Source organism: Cervus elaphus, chromosome 4, assembly GCF_910594005.1.
Source record: "Cervus elaphus chromosome 4, mCerEla1.1, whole genome shotgun sequence".
Taxonomy (NCBI): Eukaryota; Metazoa; Chordata; class Mammalia; order Artiodactyla; family Cervidae; genus Cervus; species Cervus elaphus.
In genome coordinates this window covers 5,519,940-5,543,770 of record NC_057818.1, presented here as the reverse complement: position 1 = coordinate 5,543,770, position 23,831 = coordinate 5,519,940, and the positions used below count along the sequence as shown (strand labels likewise).

Sequence of the window (23,831 nt, the reverse complement as noted above, 5' to 3'; positions counted from 1 at the left end):
ATTTCCGGCCACAAGCTTTCAGACAGAAAATTCATGGAAGCTGCTTTAGATGATGAAGCTCTTTGCCCTGGACTCATTTAGCATAGCACAAACTCCACCCTGGGCACCAAAGCTTACTTTTACATTATACCCATGAACCAAAAAAAGATTTCCAAAGACCCAACTTTGATTTGGTTTGTGAAAGATAATGAGAAAGACCTAAAAACTGAAAAATGAAGGATGTAGGCTAGATAATTTTGGACATATTTTCTAAGAGTGGACTCTGAAATAGGAGACTGAATAGAGTTATATAATCTCTGACGCTATGAGATTGGACTAAAATAAATCAAATGCCCCAAATTTGTCATCCTGTGCTTCCTTTAAGAGGATACATTTAGAGTGAAAATGCTTGTACTGAGCTTTACGTCACATGGATAAAAACTTCCCACCCTCCTTACCCTGCCATGGGTTTCCCACCATCTCTTTCTCAAAGCTCGGATGTGCCTGTGTACACGACTTGGCTTCTGTTTTCTTATCGTAGCTTTCCACGGGCCTGGGATGACGCTTATCAAGCCACCTCTGGTGAGGGACGTTTTCTCTTCCGACCTACTGCAAACTGATAACTTTCATAAAATTCAGTAAAAACGAATGACAAAAACATTAAAGAAAGAAGGCATCTAAAACACAAGCCCACTGACCATATGCTTAGATGTTGCAATGATGCCTTCTTGCTGTAACAGCTTCTAGGAGCTTACTCCCAATTTCTGTGCTTATCTTGGGAACAAGTATTTCGCTGAACCAGTAAGTTCCAGGGGGCACACTCTGAGCAACTTTGCTCCGAGGGGCTGCTGGGTAGGGCCAGCAGAGTAAAGTCAAAGGCTCGGGGCATCTTCTGTCAACACAGAAGCTAACTTAGATTAAGAACACAAGTATGCCAGGATGGCCGCTCTGAATTTGACACAGTTACATGCACCCATCTGCTCAGCGTGTGGGTTCCGGAGTTGTGCTGTGTTTGTGAGGGAACCTTCAGAAAACTATTCTTGAGCCTCATTTGTAACAGACATCACTTGCTTACGATGAGGAAACTTTCATGACCCATCGAAGGGATGTATTACTCAAGTTAAATAATGAATGACCTGTGCAATTCGTTTCACTTAACTCCACTTGATAAAAAGGATAATTTTTAAATTGGATACTATTTTTCTTTTAAGTCTACAACTTTAATATCTGAAGAGAAGTGAGCCCTTTTCCAAGGCCACAACACACTGAAAGAGGGGAAGGAAAAGGAGGAATTGCAGAATATGTATTTTTTCCAATTCACCGTTTCAAGTAACTAAACGCTCATTCTAGTACACTGCTCCCAACACTCACAACTTTTGATTGTAGGGGAAGGAATATGTGTTGGTGTAATAATAATAAAAATAATAACAACAGTTCTAGTGACTATTATTCACACCAGGTGTTGTGTGCTTTATATCCATCATGTCATTTAATCTTCAACATTACTACTGTTATTCTCGTTTCAAACATGGAGACCATGAAGCACAAGAGGATTAACAAATCACCCAAGGACGCATCCAACTGGTGAGCTGATGCCACAATCCACATTCTTCTCAGCCTGCAGGATGGGAGGTGACCTTGCTATTTGGCTCATGTTAAACAATTAACTTTGAGAAAGAGAAAAGCAGCCCCCAAGAGCCTGGGGCTAGTGGCTGATGTTCTCAGGGGGGCCCTGATGGTGGGAGACACGGGACAGCACCCAGAGCTTAGCGGTAGGGTTCTCCTGCGAAGCATAAACAAGCTCACAGAACACACGAGATCAGACCAGGTCACTCAGACAAGGTTACTACAATGAAATGGGATCCAGAACCCCTTCAAAACTACTCTACAATCTGGTTTAAGCACAGACAAAAGCAAGGCTACTGTGCAAACTACCAAAAATATCAAATCCTCTCCCGGACAACATGAATGACAACTGACTTGTGAAATCAATTACAAATTTAGCTTTATTTCATGCCTCCATTCCTCAAAATAAAATTTACAAAGATAGTTAACCACACAAATTCCCTCACCTCCTGGCAGCATTTAATCTCCACCAATTTTCCATTTCCTTGAAACCTTCCTCCAAATCAGCTAACATAATCCAAAATTCTATGCCAACTCGTCCTTAACACCTTTGTGATAAGACTCCCCATGGTTCCCTGGGTAAGGGTCCTCCCTGCTGCAATATGCAACAAACCCAACCTGTTCAACAGTAAGGGTGATCACTGTGGTCTCTGGGTGGAAACCACTGACAACTCCAGCTGGAAGAATAGAAGAATAAATGGAAAGGTTTGCAACTGCAGGTGGCAAGAGAAGGTGGGACTGTTTATAAGGACCTTCTCCCCTCTCCCCTTCTTCCCCTCCTCCTCTTCTCTCTCTCTCCTTCTATCTCTCTCTCAGACCCAAAACACACAGACATACAAAATACAGGAGGAAGAAAAAGGTTTCTCTCAGTTCCTCCTATATAATCTTCAGGGACCAGTCTTAAAACCACCTACAGAAATATTATGACACTTTAGCTGCCGTCACTCTCCCATAAGATTATAACAAGCATCCATGGACTAGAATGTGTAAAGCAGAAAAAAAAAAATAATAAAGTCTGCTGTATAGGTAGGTTCCTTGCAAAAGAGCAAAAGGCAGTTCTACAAAGGCCATTACTCAAGGAGCAACTAAAGGGTTTGCCTGTTCCAAATAACTTTCAGTGCTCTGAAGCTGTGCCAGACATTCTTATCCCCACTAACTATATCCACGAACCAGAATTAAAGGTTCATGACACCAGATAGCTCTTGCCAAGAAGAAAATATGGAGGTCACGGCTGTCAATCATGTTAGGGGGAAGCAGGACTTTCAGGGAGCGATGAGGTTCTAATGTGAAAGACAGGAATATGCCATTAGTGAAAAGAAGGAACTTTAAAACTGGCTTCTCCTGGGTCAAGCGAATCAAGAGGGTAGCCCCTCTGTCAGGGTCACAAGAACCAGAAAGCTCAGTAATGGAAACATGCAGAACCGTCATCCACCAGGCCCTGCCCATGGGAGCAAGAAGCTTGTTTTCAAGCCTGATTTTCACCTTTAGGCAAAAACAATAGCAGAAATGTGAAACTCATAGCAAAAATCTCAAATTTGATAGTCAAGAATTTAACTAGGAAAATACAACCATATTGTTCGTTAAATTCTTGACCTGAATGATTTTTGCTCTGCCATGTAAAAGGTGACAAAGACTGGTGTCACAGGTGATTTTGTAGGGCTGCTAATGTGTTTTATGATTTAGACTAATACAAAATCTTTAATATCTCAGAAATGACATAAACTGACATAATATTTTTGAACCATTCCAAATAATGATTTGCAAAACTCTACATCACATTAAAAATTTAGCCTGATAATTCAAACATCTGCACAATTCCATTCTTCCTCAATACAACTTACATTTTTATTCCATTGTAAAAGACATTAAAAACTTTGAGTTTTGAAAATATGTAAGATTAGTAATTTATACCTCCAGTAGTAAAGAAAAACTGAGCCATCCTCATATAATAGAATGATTTAGTATAATGTGATACTAACCCACCAGGTCATCGACTCTCTTTGGAGTCATTATGATACATCCTGACAACTGTTTTAATTATCAAACACTGTACCTGTGAAAGTCTTCTCTATGAGAGAAACAAATGGGCCACACACCCAGACCATTTAAAGTCCACTTTCAAATGCAAAATGCACTTTTCTTGTTGAAACTAGCAAAAATTAATATTTTGAAAGAAACTAGAAAGATGGGAATGGGGGATTTGATGTGTAAAGTCCTACTTTATTATCTGAAGTATAACAATTTTACTATATTAACATTCATATTTTGCCAAGGATCCTTATTATTAGCTATGAGCACTAAGTCATATGATGTCATAATAGATGGCAAGATTGTACGCAGATTTAAACATTAATTTTTAAAATCATTCAAGGTGGTCTAGATAGATTTACACCTAGTAGTTTATTCAATTTGCAAGCCTGTAAAGTGTTTAGAAATGAACTAGCTTCATGGGGCTCTGTACAATAACACTGCACTGAAGCAGCTTCTCTAAGATGCTGAAAATTAGGCCATGAATACAACCACCCCAGAGGATGTCAAATACATCAGAATAAACTACATTAATGGCAAGCTTATATTTTTAGGCCCTCATTTTAGGGAGCCTATTAATTATTAATATGACACTGATTAATTTATTTCCTTTTGTCAAGCCTGCAAATCTACCACAATTTGAGTATTACATTAAAAAGTCACAGCACAGTACTTCTTAAAAATTATAATTGATATTGAAGTTTCAGTTCCCACATTCAAACTACTGTGGTATACGAACAACAAAAAAAGAAACACAAAGACCCGGCGTATTCATTTGTATACTACTTGCTTCTTATATTTGGTTTCCGACTGTATTTTAACTTTTTTTCCTCTCCCGCTCATATTCTATTAATTTTGGTCATAGTTAATATAGATGAGTAGTACAATGGCATCTTTAAATTGTTTTTAAAGATCATTTATTAAACCGATATAGCAATTTACCCCAATGTGACCTCTAGTTGCTTGGCTTGGGTATTATTCCATATATATGAAAATTTGATGGAGATCCTTTGTCAAGAACTATGTAATTTTAATGAAGAGACAAAAATATCCCTCACCCAAAGCACTGACCTAAATTAGACATTAATTTTCCAGACTCTCATAGAGTCTCCTTAATTATATGACTTCTAACCATTAAAATGGTACCGTATTGCCTAGAAGCGCAGAGAATTCCATTTGGTTCCCAAATGAGGAGCTTCACGTAAATCTTTTCCCCAAATATATGCAACTCCACACAGATTACAGCAGCAAGCAAAGCTAATCTAACTAAATAATACAAAGATACCAATCCCAAAAAGACCCCTCCCCATCTCTCAAAGACCAGATAAGTCTTATAACTGTGTTACACAAAGACTCATCATCCACTGAAGACACCCAGCAAACTTGGGATCCATTTCAAGTCTTTCATATTTTTCTCAAAGTGCATTTCCTCAGAATACACTGATTTATCTGAAGTGGGCAAGAGAGTCATGGAAGGAAATTTCTATTGCCCTACAACTATCATTTTGGTTAATAAGAACTGCTAGTGCTGAAGCCATATTTAAAAGAAAATTGGAATCCAGTTCCTCTAAGGAAGAGATAATCTTATTAATTCAAGTATTCATTTGTTAAACAAATATTAATTTGGGGGTTAGGCATAAAATTTTACAGAGAAGGGACAGAGAGATAATGAAATCTTTCAAACCCATATGCTTTGCCTGCAGGAATACACTTATTACCTGCTGTGATGTCACTGGGTAATTTTCCTGGATGGTAGAGATGCAGCTTAAGTTTTCCATCATTAAGAAAGAGGAGGAGACCCCCTGAAACCAGCTGAAGCTCTGTGAATAACAGGAGCCCAGCCTTATTCCAGGTTCGAAATTGAAAAGTGGCAGAAATCTCGTCCTCCCCGAAAGAGCCCGGCAGTGCCAAGTAACTCCTGGGGCTCAGAAAAGTCACAGGCACAGACTGCGGTTGTGAGCAAGAAAATGACACATTTCCCTGAGAAGAGAGGAAAAGGGAAAGCTTTCAGAATGACACATCACATTAGTAATAGAATCTGAACCATCTAATTACCCCTGGTTTAAAACAACATATCTACCAACATAGATATGGAATCCTTGCCATATATTTTAAAGGTTCTTCAAATCCAGTGATACATAGTCAGGCAAATCTCTCCCTGGGCTTTCTGGGTGAAATCATTTTCTTCCCATTTCTCAAATTTCACAAAGGCATCTAACTCAATGCAATTGAATTCAATCAAAATTTATTTAAAACAATTCTTTATTTATGTCTTACTTGGCTTTCCCTTCCTACTTTTGCTGCCTTTGGCTTCAAAGCCACTCCATGACATAACCAATATTAATGAGCTACTGGTTCCCCTTCCATATTCTTTCATAATTTTCTGTTACCATTGACATATACAAATATATATTAATACAAACACACATATATATGTGTACACATATTTAAGGTATATATTCAGTTATATGTATATTCACAAACACTTAAATATATATTTGGAATACATATACCAACACACTAGACATTATTTGTTTTATAAAAATGGGAGCCATGTTTTATGCTGTTTACTGTACCATGATTTTATCATTAACAAATACCTTATGGAAATCCCCTTGAGTCATCTGGTAAAAGCCTAATTCCTACTTTTATTGATTAGGCAATATTCTACTATGTGAATGGTCAAATTTTCAGTCAATTGTTTTCTTATCAAGAGGTTTTCTCAGTGGCTCAGTGGTAAAGAATCTGCCTGCAAAGCAGGAGACATAGGTTTGATCCCTGGGTTGGGAAGATCCCCTGGAGAAGGGAACAGCTACCCACTCCCTTATTTTTGCCTGGAGAATTCCAGGGCAGAGGAGCCTGGTGAATTATAGTCCATCAGATTGCAAAGAGTTGGGACATGACTGAGCAACTGACACTTTCACTTCCACTAATATGTTGTCACTTTGTTTCAAAGTTTTGCCTCTCTCAACAAAGCATGAATAAGCTTCTCTATGTATTTTCAGTTCTTCAGAAGACAATTCTAAATTCAGAGCTAGTGTATCTACATATTTTAATAAATATTTCCAGTTTCTTTCTTGAACTCCAAAAAAAGTTAAATTCTCCACATTTCCAACAGTAGTACACAAAGACACACTTTTCCCCACATCCTTGGCAGCAATAGGTATTACATTTCTTTTATATTTGCATAAATTCCAGGACAAAATGCCCATGTGATGTATCATTGTTATTTATCTTGCATTTACCTAATAAAGAATCTAAGCCTTTTTCATGGGTTTGTTGCTCTTTGGCCTCACTTTCATCCTCTGCTTATTTTTCCTTTTTTTTTTTAGGTTTAACATTGCACAATACAATGTACAATGTACTACTTACCTTCTTATTTTGAACCATTGGTTTTTTTTTCTTATCATTATGCTCTTGTCATCAGATTCACATGTATTATTTCTTATCTAATGGTTTTTAAATAGATCTTCAAGATACATTAGACTTGCAAATTTTCATTAAGATATTGTACATGAAAGATTATTTTGCTGTTAGTACTAAATACATATTTAAGGATTAAGAAAAAACATTAAAGTCTAAACTATTTAGAAATAATTAGCATGTTCCTTAACAGGCTTCAGAAATCAAGATAAATGTTTTTATTTTTCCTGAAAATAACCTTCAACAAACCTTCTAAATATAGATTTGAAAAGTCAATGAAATCACTTTATTCAGAACAATACAAGCTGGAATTAAACTACTGGTCTAGGTTAAACAAAAACATTTGGCTATGTTGTGATTCTGTTAAAAGTGAACTAGCTTTCACTGCAGACAAATATCTTGTCCCAGTGAATGAAACATCAAAAGCTGAAGAGTGAAATATACTGACCCATAATGTAAAGGCAATTATAAGACTAACAAACCTGGTAAAAATGGAAACATTTACCACCTGCATTTGGACAGCTGTCTGCTAGCTACTCTGCAAGGAGCAAATCCTCTTGGCAATGAAGAGCCGGTGTTAGCTACATGAGCAGCTTCTGGAAACTCATTTTGCAATGAAACACTCACATCTATCTCTCTACAATAGTTTTATTTTCCATCTAAATCCTTTTCCCTTTTATATTAAAAAAAAAACTTTAAAAAAATCTTGCTGGATGGTGTGCTCATATAAACACTATCAATTCACACAGAGAATTAAAAATAAAATATTTTATAAGCAATAAATAATCCCGTGATGTGCTCTGGGTTTTACTGACACAACATGAGCTTTATTATTTATTTTGAATTTTGAACAATTAAAGAAATGTATTCAAATGGTTGGATGTGTCTGCTTTTCTATCAGCAAGCAGGTTAAGCTGGAAACCACATTTCCCAGAATCTCTTTTCTTGTCTGGGTCCAGTTAAAAGTTAGCCAAAGAGGGAGCTGATGAGACACCTGAGTCAGAAGTGAAAGGCTGGCCACTTTCCCCAAAAGGTTTTCTGTGTGTGATAAGTCCAGGGAAGGATGATGACAGAGGGGCTGGTGACTATCCCAGCGTGTCCTGCCTCTTTCACTGTGCTCCATCTCTTCTTCCAGACAGCTGACCTCCACTTTGCAGCACCTCTAGCTGTTATGATCCAAGTCCTAAAACAGACCCCTTGTCCCTAAACCCACAAGGGTGCTGCTTCTCTGCCTGCACCCTGACCAATACAGCTGAATTTAAATTCCACCACATTTCCACAGAATCAGAACATCATGCAGCCTGACCAGCACTGCTCTTGGCAGATGCAATCTTGTGAGAGCCTATTAGTTTCTTTTATTAGTTATGATTGACCGTGGCAAAATACAAATTTTTCAACCACTTCTCTAATATACGTGCATGTTATCTGATCCAGGAAACCAGTATTCTGCTTTGGAGAGGAAGTCAGGGAGTATCTTATTAAGGAAATTACAGAGCAAAAGAAATTAGTCTCCTGGGACCAATAATATTACAACAAAATAAAACGATCAGTTGTACCAAGAAAAGAACGTTCTTTACTTCATATAAAAATAAAATAATCATGACCTGTGAATTTTAAATGTTTTGCATAGAATCAATCCTGTACATGCATATTGCTAAGCTGAGAACTGAGAACTTTTTTTTTAAAGAACAAGAGTAAGGTCTAAAATACCATGTCAAGTGGGAATTCAAAATGAAGCATTTTTTGGGGGGTGGGGGGAAAGCCACACAGTTTTCCTTTTTTGTTAACATGAAGACTCTCTTACCAGAATGATCATCTGTGGGTCCTGTCGCTTGGCCAAATCAATGATATCCACTCCATTGTAAAAGAGATTTTCTAAACACCCATGAAAGTGATTATGGGGGAATGAAACTGATTTTCCAGGTGCTGGAATCCCTCCAAAGCTGATCTTAGAAAGAAAAATGGCATCAATAATATTGTTTAGTGATTTTCTGATAATCTGCTTAAATAATTATGATTAGCAACTATAGCTGTAATCATCACAGATAGATCAATTTTTCAGTACTCTACACTGCCATATTGTTAATTTCACATGGAGATTTAAAAGAAAATTAAGATGCAGATTTTAAAATAAGTTTATATGCATTCAGTTTTCACTTATAAAGAGCTTGATTATTCTTACAAGTTGCTAATCAAACCTGATTTGAATATTTATTGGTTGTTGAAGAATAATACATCTTTTTTTCCATAGTGACTGGCTTTAACAATGTAACCAATTATAATGACATTTTATTTTGTATACATTTCTGGAATATATTGATTTTTGTGCATTTGAATTGGTTACTGATTCGTTGCTACATTCTTCCCTAAATCTGCACTGTTCAGGAGTGCTCTTTGCCCCCCCACCTCCAAAATCATGCAACACATTCTATATTTACTTGTGGTAATGAGATCTCTTCGCGGAGATTTCCTGCATACACACTGCAGGCAAAAAAGATGACACTTCTTTACAATGATAAATTAACATGTGAGGAGCCAAATGAAGCCTCAGTACTATAGGCACAAAATTCACTGCTTGAGTGAGGTTACCTAGGGGAACACTTCCTCAGGACCTGGCCTGACTCTGGAGGTGGGTTTTCAGAGCCTACTGCCTTCCGTGTGACCTCACCACCGAGACGTCACGAAGTCTGCATGAACTGAAAGTAACCATCACACCTCATGACCGAGACGCAGGTCGCTGAGCTCGCCCTGGGCGCGGAAACGACGCCTGTGCTCGTCCACCGTGAAGTTGACGTGTGCGCCCCAGCGCTGGACGAGCGCGGAGTGCCACTGCTGGTCGTCCAGCAGGCTGCCCAGGCCGAGCCCGCCCGGGGCGCCAGCCGCGGGCTCCGCGTCACCTGGGAGGGGAGAAAGCAGCAGAGCCATGACTCCGGCTTGAAAGGGCCAGTCTCTCCTAACAACCGCTGGCTCCTTCCATGCACCCCAGCCAAACGCTAGTCTGAATTTACCCCACCTTTGAATGCACTATCCTCTCAACCTGCTCGCATTTCTTCCACTCTTAACTCTCGTGATTAGTGTTACCCACCATCACATGTTCATTCTTAATGAAAGTTTCATCTTTGCTACAAACTTATTATTTTTACTACCTCAGTATTTTTTCAGTGACCCATCCCTTCCATCAAGATGTTTGAAAATAACTAAGTGGTTCTATCAGCACTGTGTAAGAAACATCAAATGAGGGTCCTGAATAGTTTGCAAATTACATGAAAGTGCAATACTGGCATATATATATATATATACATATATGTGTGTGTGTGTATGTGTATATATATGTATATGTGTATATATATGTATGTATATATACATATATGTGTGTGTATATATGTATGTATGTATAAATGTATGTATGTATGTATTCCTTGAATGTGGAAATAAGATACCTTAATTGTTAAAAAAGATGAGCTATAAACACATAAAGTTACTAAAGTGATAGCTAAATGACCAGATTTTCAAGCACTTTACCCAAAGAGTTTTACCTGAATTAATAAGCAAAAAGAGTTTTCCTCTTCTTAACTCCAGTGTGATGTGATCTCCGTTTTGCCCTTCCCGGTGGAGTAGAATCCCGTCACTCTGCATGGTTTTAAATTTCAAAGAAATTACATCCTTTATCGGGCTCAGAGATTTTTTATCAAGTCTGTAGAGAAGGCAACTTTTTCCATCAAGATCAACCACCTCTGATCCTAGACAAAGATATTAAAAGTTGTTCTAAGGATAAATATGCTTTTCATTAAAGTATTTAAAAACTACATCTATGAGAGGATTATACATATACCCATACATGTATAGTTCAGCTCCAAGTCAATTATAATAATGGAAAATAAAACCACCAAATGTCTAATTCCTTCTTGACACCTGGGATTGTTTCCATTTCAGGCTTTACTCACCTATTTACAAAACTCATGATCTAGAAATACATCTTGAAATGTATGCCTAATTTCTCTTATATTATTAAAGATTGTTTCTTAACCCATAAAAACATCAAGGAAAAGGTTATAATTAATACTGATAAGACCACTTTGCATATTTCATGATCAACATTTTCAATAACTTTCTTAAATGCTGGAGTTAAATGGTTTTTTAGTTTCTGAAAAAGTAGAAGTCTTTTTCTACTTTTGAATTCTCAAAATTCTTTCATATGTGTCATATATAAAAGAGATCCACATATAAATACATACATATACATCAGACTCGTCAAATGCCACCCCAAATATATATTAAACTGACCTTTGTGTTATATTTTATTATTTTTGTGGCTAAGTAATAGTATTTAAGAGCAATGCTATCTTCTGTCTTCTCAAGGGTGTTGCTGGAAAGATATTCACTTAATGACATTATAAGGGCTGTTCTGCCATGTTTGTGTCGTAACTGTGACATTGACAGGTTTTTTCAGCTTTCTGACAGTGTCTTATCTACTCATTGTCAAGATCACTTTTATTCAGTTCATCTGAAAAAAGATGTCATGTTATACCAGTAACATAACAGTACATCTGTCAAAATCAGTTGCACCCTGAGCAAGAGACACAGAAAAGAGCTGATAATACTCAGAAAGCCTAGTAGCATTTCCTACATTTCACAAATCAAAGATTTTTTTAAAAAAGCAATTACCCTTGAGAGTGCATTTATGTAATAAATGAAGAGGTTAGGGAAGCCCAATAAAATAGGAAGCTATTTTTCAACTGGTTAGGTGACTTCTCCCAGTCAACAGAATGACATTACAGTTTACTCATCTTGTTTCATTCGACAAAATTATTACATCAACTTGTATGCTCAAATATGCATTTCATTCAGATTATCCATCATATTTAATGTGAACCATTTACATTCACCACCACCCAAATTTTTTTTCAACTATTTTATGCAGTTATCTTTTGGAAATTCAGAGGTTTGATTTTTCCACATCTTGTTAATGTGCTTATAAAGAATTCATTCACCAAGTGCACATGAATAAACATTGCATTCTGTAGAAAGAATAATGTTAACCGAACAATTATTCCTTGTTATATAGCTGAATGAATGTGCATGACACAAACATAACTCTGTGTCAAATACAAATAATGTGTCCTATGATTATTAGATTACAATAAATTAAGAAAAATTCCAGTAAGACAGACCGTAAATGCTGACACATTTGGAGCAATGCAGTTATCTCTGAGTTAATGCATCGCTTAAAGGCAACCATCATTATAATGATTTTATTTCAGATAAAGTCTATCTTTGGAATTAGCTACCAAGAGATTTTTTTTTTCCCAATGAGGGACTAGCCTGGGATACTTCAGCCTTCTATTTCTTTTTCCCCCTCTTCTTCACTATAGTTATTACATCATAATGGTCATATTAGCCTTTCATTGCACCAAAAGCTTTGTGCCAGGAATATGTCCATCAGCAAAATGGGATAGTGAGAAACATATTAGACTACTGATGCCTAAGGCAACGGTATACTATTTCATCTCTTAAATGGAAGCCACTTGCCATTTTCTCTTGCCCTGACCTGTTATGTTCTTAATTCACAGGTATCACACTATGTAATTGGACCCATTCATTAAATAAACACGTATTTAGGCCATCTAGTTTGAGGTCTGTGATGGATGTGATAGATTGAGGCCCTGTGATAAAAAGATGGGCCGACACCAACATGGCCCTTGTCCTCACGGAAGTTACATTCAGTGAAGACAGACAAGCAGCGTGTGAAAAAGCACATTCATAAACCATCACAGGCTGTCAGAGGCATTCTGGTCAAGACTAAAAGAAGCCTGGGGTCACTTTAGTTAAGGTAGTTGGGAAGCTCAGTTCTGAGGTCTAGAAACCTGAGGCTAAAGCAGAGGGTAAGCAATAATCTTCTTACTCTTGCCAGACTTAAAGTCCTAAACTTGTCCCCATAAAATAGAATTACTTCTATTATGTTTAATTTTAAGATGGCTGGACATTCTCTGAACGCAGTCTTTCCTTCACTGTCCTGAAAGGAAGCTCTGAGGTTGCTGAGAAACCCCAGGGGCAGTCAGTAAGTCAGCTCTCAGAAGGAGAATGTAGGAGGGGGGCAGCTACCCTTAAAAGGGGGCCCGAAAGCCAGAAGGTAGCAAAGTAGAGGATTCAACAAACTCATTACAATCACATCACAGATCTCACATCCATGTGAACAATACCCTCCAGGAAAAAAAACCTAAAAACAATTCAGAGTGGGAGTACAACATCAGTACAGGGAAACGTCACATCACATCCATGCAATATATATATATGAGGATTCTCATAAGACAAGAAATTCAGGATGGTTCCTAACAGTATTACTTTAGACAGGAAGCTCATTTATAAAAGCTATTTACGGAATTTATCTGACATATTAAAAGCATATGACTTTAAATAATACTGATAAAATGCTGTGCTATGATTAAAAACAGTTAATGACATAAAAATCTGGGACTGTCTGAAAAAAATAGTCTTCTGAGAGACAGAGGGAGAGAGAGGGAGAATCTAAATTTCCTCCAAGGATGCTGGTCGGAGAGAGAGGTCTCTTTGGAAAGCGATGCTACCACTGCTAAGAAAACTGGAAAAACTGGAAAATAAATCAAAGGGATAACTTCATGTCCTCTCAATGTCATGCTGGAGCTTTTTAAAAGAGTCCTGTCTAAGGATTCTTTAATTCTAGGTGAATTCACAAATGTCTAATTTTACTGTTTATTACTGATCAGGGCCAGACTCTAAGTTACATATTAATTTATACGTTTGTTTTCCCCAGTAGAGATGTAAATAACTTCCATTCTGGCAGGAAATACATCCCCAGATATTTCGGTTTTATTGCCCTGCCGGGCATTAAGCATTCGTGTACTTAACCTAGTGACAGTAATCCAACATTCTTAGATTCCTGTATACACTCAGTCTCTCAAATTTCCTTTGGACTAGCTTTACCAGTCTTTGGATTTCTTCTCTAATAAATCAAATGTACCTTTGATATACCTTTATGCTCTACTTGGATCAATACAGAACTACCATCTGACCCAGCAATCCCATCCCTGAGTATATATCCAGAGAAAGCTATAATTCAAAACAATACATGCACCCCAATTACAGCACTATTCACAATAGCCAGGACGTGGAAAAACCTAAATGACCATCACCAGAGGAAAGGATAAAGAAGACTTGGTACATATATGGTGGGATATTACTCAGCCATAAAAAGAGAATTAAATAACGCCATTTGTAGCAACATGGATAGGCCTAGAGATTACCATACTAAGTGAAGAAAGTCAGAAATAGAAAGACAAATATCATATGATATCCCTTATATGTGAAATCTAATAAAAGTGATATAAATGAATTTATTTACAAAATAGAAATAGATCTCAAAATAAAATTTATGGTTACCAAAGGAAAAACATGAGGGGATGTGATAAATTAGGTTGGGATTAACATATACACACTACTATATATAAAACAGATAACTCATAAAGACCTACTGTATAGCACAGGAAGTTTACTTAATATTCCATAGTAATCTAAATGGGAAAGAATATGAAATATATATGCATATACATGTATAACTGATTTCCTTTTCTGTACACTTGAAACTAACACAACACAGTAAATCAGCTATACTACAATAAATTTTCTTTTAAAAAAGAGCACTGGCAATGCAAACACATTCTCACAAAAGAAAAAGTCCAGATGATTTATAACAGTATTTCTTCATGTTGAAACTGACAGGTATATGTAACATTAATAAAAGTAATCCAACTCAATGCTTATTTGTTTTGATGGAAATACTAAACTAATATATAAAATAATATTAACATTTAAATTACCATTCAATAACATATTCCAATCTTTTGTCAAACATTTTTTTGGGGAAAAGAAGCTTTTGTACACAATGGAATATATAAATAGGAAAAGCTGAGGTATTAGAAAACGGATTACAGGAACAACTGAAGTCAGCAGTAAATGTAGCAGTAAATGGTCTACTGTCCAAAGATGTAGGAAGAGACATGCTACTTGATTATAAGAGAGAACTGTTTCTCTAATTGCAAATTTGTTCATTGGTATGCTTATTAACTAAAGTTATATTTTTAAATGGGTTTTTATTTCATTGCTTTATTGCACTGACCTCTAACAGAATATTGAATAGAAATGACAATAGTAAGCATCTTGTCTCACTCCTGATCTCAGGGGAAAATTTGAAATAATCCACCATTAAGTAGCATACATGCTATAAGTATTTTGTAGATAACTTCTAACAGATTAAAGTAGCTACTTTTGTTTCCTTGTTGGTAAAGAGTTCTCATCATGAATTAGGTACTGGATTTCATCAAATATTTATTCTTTATCAATTCAGATGACATATGATTTTTATTCTTTATTCTGTTAACATGGTGAATCATATTACTCAATTGTGTATGACTCGTGTGTATGTGTGTGTGTGTGTGTGTGTGTGTGTGTGTGTGTGTGTGTGTGTGTGTGCTCAGTCATGTCCAACTCTTTGCGAACTCATGCACTGCAGCCTGCTAGACTCCTCTATCCATGGAATTTTCCAGGCAAGAAAACTGGAGTGATTAGCCATTTCTTACTTCAGGGGGTCTTCTCCACCCAGGGATCCAACCCATGTCTCTTGCGTTTCCTGTACTGGTAGAATTCTTTACCAACTGTACCACCTGGGAATACCCAATGTTAAATCTGTATTCCTGAATCAAACGTGCATGATATGTTAGCCTTATGCATCACTGGATTTGATTTGCTAATATTTCACGTAAATGTTTTTACTTCTGTTTCCAAAAGAGACTGACCTATAACTGAGGTTATACTTTTAATGATTACATTATCATCAATATTAGTAATGTGGCCCTATTATACACTGGCTCACCATGGGGAGGGCATGAACTCTAATTTTCTATAAATAAATTTCAAATTGTTCTGACATGTTCACCTCTTGTTGGTCTGCCCCCTTTCAGCTATTTTTCACAAGTATACTTAGCCTAGTAGTTAAGACAGCTAGTCAGTGTGGGTTTGACTCTCCACTCTACCTTAGGCAAGTGTATGAGTCTTCTATCATTGCTGGAACACATTTTGTTCCATAAAAAGAAAGCACAAATTTGTTATCTAAGAGCTTTGGAATTCAGAAGTCCTAAAATCAGGGTTGGCAGGGACTGCTTTCCTTCTGATGTCTCTAGAAGACAATCTCTTTGCTTGCCTTTTCCAGCTTTTAGGAACCCCTTCATTCCTTGACTTATGGCCCCTTTCTTCTTGTACAGAACCAGTATCATAGCAACTTCAAATTTCTCTTTCTCATCATCGCTCATGTTTGCATTCATAGTCACATCTCCTTTTCAAACTCTGATCCTGTCCCCTCTCTTTTACAAGGACTCCTGTGATTACATTGGGTCCACCTGGATAATTCAGGATAATCTCCCCAACTCAAGATCCTCAACTTAATCACAACTGTAAAGTAGCTTTGTCATGTATAGTAACATATTTATGGTTAAAGGGCATTATTCCTTCACAGCAAGTTACTTTCTCTCTTTGGCCCTGTACCTTCAACTGTAAATTGTGGGAATAATAAGAGTATATTCTTTTTTAAAACTGAAATATAGGTGACTTACAATATTGTGTTACTAACAGAATATTCTTCATAGGACTGTTGTATGAATGCATATCTACATAATTTTGGAAGTTGCTGGCATATAATGAGGCTTCAATAAATGTGAACAATTACTAACGCTAATGCTATTATTTATTATTAGAATATTGGGCAGGGAAAGAGGTATACCAACAATAGTTTAATAAATACATTTCATGTGTTTACTTTTTTAAGTGGACTCTTTAAAAAATAATGAGTTTCTGAAGTGCACAAGAAATGCTCAATTTCCAATGTCAGGGCCGGGTTATGCAGCAAGAATGAGCTTGAGCCATCTGCGGGTTCTGTGGCTTTTTCTCTGTCAGCAAATGCCTGAGCTGACTCACCACGGCAACTGTCAGTGACCTGAGCCCTCCTCAGTGAATACCTCCATCTCAGTTCTTCTCAGAGCTGGAATCAAGGAAAGAAGAGACTCACAAAGATTGCAGGCCCTGCTCTCGTTATCTATTCTCCCTGTGACCCTGGGAAAGAGGTATGGCCTGCTTGATGTGAGTGATTCAGAAATACAACCTCCAATTGAATAAAGAGTTTCCTCAGAGAAAATATTCAGATTTCTTTCAGGGAGTTGTGTCAGAAGTGGAATTGCTGAAACATGTGTTCTGTGCTCCTTCTGCAGCACATGTTTATGGAGACCTTTCCGCGAACACAGTGGAAGACACAGTGATGCATAAAACCAAGCGCGGTTTCCCCCAGAGCTTACAGTCTGACGGGGAGGACACCCGTCCCTGAGATGTGATTATTCATGCTTCACTTCTGCATTAGAGCTGGGTCCCAAATGATTTCTCACGTGTGAAGGGGGAGCTGAACCTCTCAGCCTCAGAGAAGGATGTTAACTAAATGGCAGAAATGCTTCACCTCCGTGAGCAGCAAACTGGTTTCCGACCTCTGCATATTTTACATACACACTCCTCACTGTGATATCTTCCACTTGACCCAGTCCCCTTTCCTCACCCTTGCACCCTACCCCTGCTCTAGAAGTTGGAGGCTTCTCCAGTTGTGAGGGGTTGCCACTTGCAGAAGCAATGTTTTTCCCACCTTATCAGTGAAAAACACATCCAAGGGCTTGATTTCTCAAATGGCGTGCCGTGGTCCCACCATGTTAGAATCAACTAAGGAGAACCTCTTGTGGCCTCCATACTCAACAAACATCCCAAGCTCTGCCTGTCGTCCACTAATTCATTAATAGAATCTCTGAAAGACAACCCTGACGGACAGGTTCCTGAGTGATCCTGAGGCAGACGAAAGCATGAGGGTTATCTGACAAGAAGAACAAGTAGTTTATAGAAACCTGTTCTCTGAAAGTGAACAACCTCATTGCATATGGAATTGTACCGTGGAAAACAAAATTGTTTTGTTCATTAATATCATAGGCGGTACTTGCAGAACATTGTGGAGGTGGTAGCGACTTATCCCTGAAAGATATTTCAGGGAGAAACAGATTCTGTGAGTTCAACCATATTATTATTGAATCATATTATTATTGATGAGATCAGCTGACTAAGAAACTTAAACCAGGAAAAATGAAATAGGAAATGCATGAACTGGAAAACAAGTCATTAAAAATAGGAAACTGACTTTATTGATGGTCCTGAAAGAATTCTTGAAAAAGACAAGACAGTCTTCTAATAATTGTTAGGGAATCACCTAAAAAACACAACTAGAAAAAGAGTGCTACCACTGGTGGAAACAGTGATGGACCAAACTCTTCTTGGCTAAATTGAATTCAGTCTTAAACACTGAATACTGTCTCTCTGTTTAAAAATTACTACCCATGAATCACTAAACAGAGGTCCAGTTTCTACTTCTAAAAAAAACACATTAATCAGACTGAGTCACCGTTAAGCTATTATATGGTGAAATATTAAAGCTACAGCATGACGTAGAGGCACTTGAGTCTGCATTACAGAACTGGGCTTTAAGGAGATGGAGAAGTGAGACTGAGCACTCTAGAAAGCAACAGGAAATGAGCTGTTCTATTTTTGCATGGTAGCATAAAAGAAAACAGAATGATTTAAGGGACTCTTGGGTTTAAAACAACTAAAAGTAATACAACAAAAAGGAAGAAGGCAGATAGGGAAAATGTGACTTGACTATCATGGTTTTAAATGATTGAGTTAAGGTCAGTGATAACACTGCAGGGGGTTATGGGAGCAAACATCATCATGGCCATTTATATGTCAATCTAAATTAACGTTTTAAGCAGACTTGAAATAGGTAACATCTACTTCATCAGGGACACGGAGTGTGTCATGGGAGGATGTAAGCTGGATTTCTGTTTCTAATATTTTAATTTCTGTGGTCTCACAGAGTCTCAGTTTCCCCATTCAGAACATGTGAAGAATAATTCCAACCGCTCGCGCTACACCAAAGAAGTTTTTTGCATCCAATGGAAACATCAAAATGCCTTGACATTTATTATTCAGTATGCTATTTAGTGGCTCAGTGGTAAAGAATGCACCTGCCAATGCAGCAGATGCAGAAGACACGGGTTCAATCCCTGGGTCAGGAAGATCCTCTGGAGGAGGAAATGGTAACCCGCTCCAGTATTCTTGCCTGGAAAATTCCATGGACAGAGGAAACTGGCAGACTACTGTCCATGGGGTCACAAAGAGTCAGACATGACTGAGCACACAGGCATGCTATTATTATCATTTTAATAGGAAAAACTTTGGAAACATCATATGTTCATCTCAGAGATTTTTCCCTTTTCATCAACTGCCACTGCTTGAATATAATAAACCTGGATATTTACATATTCATTCACTTTTTGGTTTATATCATAGCTAATCAGATATTTTTCTTAATGCATCTACTTAACAAATAATTGCCGAACATTTACTGTGCTAAGTTCTATAGCAGAAGCCTGTTTAACAGTGAATACATAGGCTTCTGGCCTCACGGATCCTCCAGTCAGAAGGAAAAGAAAGAAATCATGAGACTCATCCCCATGTGAACAGATGTTTTTACAAATTGTCAGTGGAACTTGAAGGAAAAGGACAGGGTTATATGAGAGTTTTGAGTAGAAAGATTCAAATTAGGTTGCTGATTAGGGATGACATCTCTGAGGAAGTGATATTTAAGATGAATAGATGACCGCCTATGAGAAGGTCCAGGGTCAGGAGGATGTGGGGAGGGGAGGAGGCGGGGGGAAGAGCTGGGAAGGCGGGGAGTCTGGCGAGAGATGGATGGCGTGGCAGGAACTACAGGGAAAATTCAGCTCCACAGGGAGCTGAATTACTGGCAGATCACCTTGACTGTGAAAGCTTGCTTCCAGATTTTTCTGGGACAGTCTATTTTGGATTTGTCTTTAGTCCCAGGACATAATAGTTGGCCGTCGGTTATGGTCTTTATTCCTAAAGCAATGCCTTTCTGGGTTTCATTTAGAAGCCCAAAATGTTTAGCAAGTCTAAGATGGCAGGACTTGAATCCCAAGGTGCCCTTCCCAGAACAGATGCTGAATGAAGTCCTCAGGATTTTCATCTCCTGGCTCCTGCTTTTGCCCGGGGCATCGTGGGCACGTGCAAGTCAGAGATCAGGCAAGCCTTTAAGGGGACTGTGGATGCAGAAGTCAGGGCTCTCCTTCTGACACCTTGCTTTTCGGTATTCCACCCTAAATTTCTAACCACTCTGGCAACTTTGAACTTTGTCCTCTATCTCCTAGCAAAATTTGGCTCCCTTCTGCTTGAGTATAATGATGTTCTTAGGAGGAAGTCAGTCACACGTGGATCTCCTGGAATTTGTTTTCCATCTTTCAAGAATCAAATCCTCTTTAAGTTTCTGCATGTTTTGAGTTGAACTTCAAAACCCTGAAGCAGCTTTTAAAAAATATATTTTATCCAGCAACTATAATTGTTGTGGGCAGCAAGATAGTCCAATAAAAGCTCTCTCTTATGACTGGTACCTAAAAGGAAATCTTTCTCTTTTTGTGAACACATGCATACTATTATTATCATTTTAATAACAACAACTTTGGAAATGTCATATGTTCATCTCAGAGATATTTCCCTCTTCATCGACTGCCACTGCTTGAGTATAATAAATTTGTATATTTATTATATTATATTGTGGATTATATTATATTGTGGATACATTATATTGTGAATGTTTATATAATTATTAACTTGGTCCATTAAATTATTTAGGACTGCAAAATGGGCATATACTGATTCTACTATTTCTTCTTTATTTGTATAAATATAACTTAAAACAGAAAGCCCTTCTAATCTTCTATTTTATTACCTTGAGGTACAGATTACATAGGAAAACCAGGATAAATGCTTGATGCTTTCTCTGCATTTATTAGTTTTCAAAATAATGAGTCAATTCCTTAATAGCTTTCCTAGGTAACCAATGAGAGTTTTCTCTTTTTAGAATTATCATGAACCCATTCCTTTAAATATCATTAATATGTTTCAAAACTGCAGTTTCCAATTTTACTGATGCTAAAACATTTCCATCTTTGGTCAGAGAGAGCCTCTTCAGTTGACTCTGTGTTCTTTTGACATAATCCTGATGGGTTTTCACAGTGTCTTTATTTCCTGGAATTCTAATAGCTAGTCTTATTTTAATTTTAATATAACTTCGCCAATTATCAAATTAAAATCTTAAGACTATAACCTCTACAAGGAATTAGAATTTATCCACTTTGATTTTAAGCCAATAAGAATCTATCCTCTTTTTAAACTCTGACATAACATAGGATCCCTCAGCTGCAATATTAGCTGATAAACAATCTGAGAGCAGGGATTGTATTTAATGCATCTTGTCAAGATATCAGCAGTTAACATGTTGTTAGGATTAGTTGCTCGGTCATGTCTGACGCATTGCGACCCCTTGGGCTGTAACCCACCAGTCTCTTCTGTCTATGGAATTCCCCAGGCAAGGATACTGGAGTGGGTAGCCATTCCCTTTTCCAGGGCATCTGTTGGAGTTGCTTAATAAATAGATATTGGATTTAATCACAACTATTCTTTAGATAAATATAACACATTTCCTGCTTTTCCTTTCCCCGCTAACCCAACAAGTGGTGTGAGAGAGCTGCACCCTGAGTAGATAGAAGTCTATTACCTAGTTTTCTCTCAGTGTTTTTCACCCACATAAACACTTGCACCTCTCATGCTACTTTATTACATTTCCTGTTAATATATTTTCTAAGCAGAAATCTACAGATGTGAGTAGTTCTGACTTTCAGTATTTTTTACATTACGAAGTGCACACTCTTATTTTTTAAGTTAATGTGTTTTGCACTATCTGACTTATTTCCATCTACTAAATAGAATCCATAATTTTCTCTTAAGTGGTCTGCCTCTAAGCACATAAGCATACCAGAGTGACGCTTCTGTACATTTCTCCTCTGCCCGTCCTCACTCAGTCCTTTCCCTGGGCTCCATGCCTGACCTCTAACAGGCTGCGTGTGCCACTTGGATGGTGGGGACAGCCTTCCTGAGGTTCCCCAGACCTGCTGCCATGCATTCATTCATTCATCTATCCAGAAGGCTATCCAGTTTCAATATTGTAGAATGTGCATGATGTGACCGGGAGCAGAACACACCTTCTGACCTAAACAGGAAGTACTAGAGAAACTGTGAGAAAGAGTGATTTCCACACTGAGAATTATCTAGGTAGGGGAATAAAGGCTGGATGTGTGTGATGGCCCTATGTATCATTTAAAGATCCTAAGACTAGAAAAATCATGAAAATACAGCAGTTCAAAGACAGTAATTATTTTCGCTGTGGCCGGGCAGTTGGACGTCCTTCCACAGATTACAGACCACAGATTATAAGATGAGAGTGTTCACATAAGAATAGAGAAAAGAAACCAAGAATTTATTCTCAGGGCAATTGCTTTAGCAGTTCACCCACAATTAAACATTATCTCCTGCGGCTTAATTGCCATTCTGAAGGACTCCTCAGACACACTCACTTGAACCCAGTTATTTTCTTTTCTCGCCTTTGTTTACCATTGTTTATTCTTTGGGACATACTGCATAGAGCAATATTTCTTCACCATCAAACACTGTCTTTTTCTTTCTTCCACGAGTTATTTCCTTCCCTACACCTCTTGTCCAGATCTATAAACATGTTCGCAGTGGCTATGGCCAAGACATCTGAAATTTATACTTTCCCTTTGAACCCATAAAATTTAGCTTCGGCTTCTCTCATTACTCAGGAAACAACTTCAGGTTTACCAACATAAAAGTAGAACATGCTCTTTGATATGGATTTTCCATTCACTTGATGCTCCTTCATAACAAGTTACTGCTCTAACTCATTGGGAGAGAGGGTAATAAAACCATGTGTGGGTCTCACAACAGCCACTTTCCCAGCAATGTTCACAGGGACCGCTTGCATGTATAACTCTAGCCAACACGCATTAGGCACAATGGGGAGGGGGCGAGGTTAAGTTTCGGCAAAAAATGCACACTACCTGAAAAACAGTATAAAGGGACTGTTTTAATTATGAGAGAAATGCATTTCTGTCTTTCAAAGACATGAGTAGTTGTACAAACATAGCTTTAAACTTCATACTTTTATTACCAACAGTAAGAAAGATTATGACTTAATAACTAATGATATTGTATAGGTTTCAATTCTGTTTCAATGATATCGTATACTAATGATATTGTATAGGTTTCAAGTCTTCAACCCAGAAGCTATGGAGTTCCAATCTTGCATATTTTTGTTGCTCAAACTCACTGAATCAGCAATGGAATTAATTCTTTCTCCTGCTCCCTTCCAAAACTTATTTGCTCTCCAGTGCTTCCTCTCAGTAAATGGTATCACCTTCCAGACAGTCACTCAAATCTGATAACTCAGTGTCTACTCACATAAAACCACCAAATTCTTTTGATGCAATAGTGAAAGAGAGTGTTGTCACTCAGTCATGTCTGACTCTTTGTGACCCCATAGGCTGTAGTCCACCAGGCTCCTCTGTCCATGGAATTCTCCAGGCAAGAATTTGGAGTGGAGTTGCTTGCCATTCCCTTCTTTAGGGGATCTTCCCAACCCAGAGATTGAACCTGGGTCTCCTGCATCACAGGTGGATTCACCAGGGACTCCCTGGCGGATTAAGGTGGTAAAGATTCAACAGTAGCCTCAT

General features: G+C 37.7%; 1 protein-coding gene across 1 annotated transcript in view; it reads right to left on the bottom strand.

Annotated features, from left to right (window-relative positions):
- The window catches only part of CNTNAP4 (contactin associated protein family member 4), a 268,262-nt gene that overhangs the window by 95,426 nt on the left and 149,005 nt on the right, over positions 1 to 23,831 (bottom strand). The window contains exons 5-8 of the mRNA XM_043898095.1: positions 10,593 to 10,796; positions 9,772 to 9,953; positions 8,861 to 9,004; positions 5,352 to 5,613 (exon numbers count right to left, since the gene is read on the bottom strand). Coding sequence (XP_043754030.1) covers positions 5,352 to 5,613; positions 8,861 to 9,004; positions 9,772 to 9,953; positions 10,593 to 10,796 — 792 coding nt within the window. The remainder of the gene's footprint in view (positions 1 to 5,351; positions 5,614 to 8,860; positions 9,005 to 9,771; positions 9,954 to 10,592; positions 10,797 to 23,831) is intronic.